The sequence below is a fragment of the Chinchilla lanigera genome, unplaced genomic scaffold (assembly GCF_000276665.1).
Source record: "Chinchilla lanigera isolate Chin_1 unplaced genomic scaffold, ChiLan1.0 scaffold00033, whole genome shotgun sequence".
NCBI classification, from domain to species: domain Eukaryota; kingdom Metazoa; phylum Chordata; class Mammalia; order Rodentia; family Chinchillidae; genus Chinchilla; species Chinchilla lanigera.
Genome location: NW_004955434.1, coordinates 3,570,625 through 3,573,913, shown reverse-complemented (window position 1 = coordinate 3,573,913; position 3,289 = coordinate 3,570,625). Strand labels below are relative to the sequence as shown.

At 49.6% G+C, this 3,289-nt stretch overlaps 1 protein-coding gene across 3 annotated transcripts in view; it reads right to left on the bottom strand.

The window, feature by feature from the left end:
- Positions 1-3,289, bottom strand: part of Apba1 (amyloid beta (A4) precursor protein-binding, family A, member 1) — a 203,794-nt gene that overhangs the window by 14,858 nt on the left and 185,647 nt on the right. For all 3 annotated transcript variants that reach the window (XM_005388560.2, XM_013516352.1, XM_013516353.1), the window contains one exon: positions 974-1,153. In XM_005388560.2, coding sequence (XP_005388617.1) covers positions 974-1,153 — 180 coding nt within the window. The remainder of the gene's footprint in view (positions 1-973; positions 1,154-3,289) is intronic.

Sequence of the window (3,289 nt, the reverse complement as noted above, 5' to 3'; positions counted from 1 at the left end):
GTACAGAGACCAGCCAGCTGCTTGCCCTACAGTGGGACAAAGCTATCTGCCTATGTGTATACCAGTGCTTCCTTTGGGAAGGAGGCTCTTGCCCGCCCAGGGAGGCCACGCTCTTCCTTGGTGCCCAGTGCCCTGCTCCCACACTCCCGTTTTGTTCTGTGTGTGGGTTCCCAGTATACTCCCTCAACAAGAGTCCTTGTCTCAGGCTTTGCTTCTACGGAACTGACCTGAGACACTTAACAAACACTAATGGATCAAAAGATGGCTTTGTCGCTAATCATTCTTTAGTCCGTGGAATGAAGTCCAAACCCTGTAGCCAGACTTTTGAACCCTTTAGTTCAGATCTTATGCTGATCTCTATCCCTTTCCTTCACTCACACCCAGCTGAGTCATCTTCCTTCCCGACTCCCCAGCAAATCTGGAGCTCTCTGACCTTTGTGATTCTGTGCTATTACTTGAGTTCAGCTCTCTGCTTGTCCTTACATGTTCCAAATAACTCCTAGCCCTCCAGACCAGCTTGGCAGCCTTGTCTTCCTCCAGACACTCCCGGACCACTTGGTCTAAAGCGATGTCGCACACAGGATCTACCTCCTGAACCTGCGTTCTGCTCTGTCTGGCCAAGGGCAGTTGGCTTTGACCAGTGCTTGGACTGGTGTCATCACTAACATTTTCAGTGCTTTTACCTGGACCGAGGGCTTCATATAGGCAGAGGCTGGCTCCAAACTGCCTTTAGAATCCACTCCTAATATGGGCTGGAATTCCTGGGACGAGAGGATGTGCTGCCTCTCAGTATCTGTTCATGACAGCATTTGGTAACCAGGCCCCAGGATGGAAGAGTTGGGGAATGGCCCGAGCTGCTCCACAGGTCTTGCCAGTGTCTCGCCCTTCAGCCTCTGTTGCCTTCACTTCCATGGAGCTGTCCTGCTCTCCCCAGAATCCCACCCAGCCGGCCCAGCCTCAGGAAAGTACCTACATCTTTGCAGTTTTCCGACTTGGAGAAGTGGATCAGGTCGTCATTGTACATGTCCTGGGTGTTGAGCAGGTCACTGTACTCCTTCTGGCTGAGGTCTTCTGGGTTAATCCCGTTGGCCCTGAGGAATTCCTGGTATGCAACGCTGAACGCCTGCCCTATGGACTGTGCAATCAGCTGGGCCTAGAACAGCAGCCAGAGCAGAAGATGGTGGTCAATGGCGGGACTGTGGGTGGATGCCGGTGTCCCTCCTGTCCCTACTACAATTCTCTTGGAGTCTGCGGGGACTGAGATGTCAGGTAGGCCAGAGGTTCTGCATCAGGGGCACCAGTGCCTTCTTGGAGCCATTTTCAAAATTACTGGGGACACTTCTGATTATGACAGTGATCCTAACAGTGTTACAGGCATTCAGCAGACAGGAGTCAGAGATGCTGGACATCCTGCTACACACAGGGCAGTCCCTCACCATGACAGGTTGTTCTGCATTGTGGGTGGTTTTCAAACATGCCACTGGATATTCACGTAATGTAACATCTGTTTCCAATCATTTGTGTCTAGGACTCATTGTGTGGCTTTGATAGACACTGAATGTTTAAAGAATAATACTGTATGAATCGAAGGAAGATGGTCCTTTGTATTTTATTTTATTTTGTCCTTTGTTTTATTTAGGACACTACCAGGAGTGAACTACTCTTCACAGAATCTGAGTTGCTAATACATCACATTGCTATGAGCTAGCACATTCACTGTGGCCATTCTGCTTGTTTCTATATTTACACTCTTATTTAGCCCTCAACTTGTAGAAAGTATTGACAATATTGCACAGAATACCATGTTCTCTTACAGCCAAATTTATTAATCAAGTAGATGTGAGCATCTATTACTAACCAGAATAGCCAAGAACAACTGAACACTCTCTGTGTGTTTATACTGTGCATCAGGACCCTGGTGTGAATCCTCATACCCCTCTAGGACAGGTGGTGTGTGGCTGGTCCACAACCTGAATCTGTATTTCAGAATTCAGAAGTGCGCAGATTCTATAAAGGTAACAGGGTGCATATTCTGGGCATTGTACACATACTGGACATTGTTCAATAACCCCTGGGGAGTGGTCCTACAAATTAACACAGTAACATTTCTGTTGCAAAATGTATCAGATTTATGATAGACTTTATGATAAATCTTATAAATTGCCTGGGGCAGGTCAAATCACATTTATCAGCCAGCTGACTGCAAAATCCTTGGGGTCTGTACTACTGTCCCATTGAGGAGATCAGAAAACAGATGTTGACAGATGAAGTTGTCACTGAGAAGGGGTGCGACTGGGGAAGGAATCCAGAGCCCCCTGCAGCTCACCATAAGATGGCCTCTCTATGAAATTCTGATGGGCAGGAGAACACAACCAGTACTTCCCTAGGGCAATGTTTAGGAAAACACACAATTTTAACCTTTATACGCGTTTCTCCACTTTCCCCAATTGTCAGTCGGAGCAACTTAACACCGACGCCAGAACTTTCTGTGTAGTTGACAACAGGAAAAGAAATGCTTCACTTCTCTCACTGAGAGAATCTGGTGACGTCAATGCCGAAAGTCACACCAAGCGCCAGCCCCTCCCTCCTGCTGTGAAAGTCCAGGGCCTCCTCCATCAGAGAGAAAAGCAGGGTTGCTCTGACTCCTGCCTTCCTGGTGGCAGGGCATCTATTGCAGCTAGGTAAGCAGTGGATGGAGAAAAATGGGCACTTCTCTCCTAGGTAGAGCAGGACTTCCTGCTCTGCAGGAGACTAAGATCTTCTTTCTCTGTGTGGGGAAAGTGACCACTGTTCATAGCGCCGACACGGCCCTCCCTGGGGAAGGAGCCGGGGGGCCCAGGCTGGGTAGGTGCTTGGGGGTGGCTGCCTCGCAGCGGTTCCGGGGACAACCCTGGACTAAGGCCAGATAAAAGAATAACGTCCGTTGTAGCAAAGCTCTTGAGTGTTGACCCTGTCACCTAGCAGACGAGGACTAGAATTACTGGACGGAGGAGCTGGCTTTACAAGCACTGGGGTCAGGTGGGTGGTGTGCCTACTGCTTGGCAGGGACAGGGAGGGACGCCAACTTTCCTGTAGCCCCCAGGACAGCTCCGAACACTGTGCTTTCCAAATGGCCCAGTGTGCAAGGGAGGCCCACTCAGGCCCTTACAATCCGGGGTCTGGTCGCTCTTCTTTCCCTTCCAACCTTTCCAGGAGGGAGGCCTCCTTTCCCTTCCCAAACAAACTGTCTCCGGGCCTTTGCACTTCCTTAGTCTTTGCCTTTGCTCCTTCCTTGCTCTCACTTTATTCA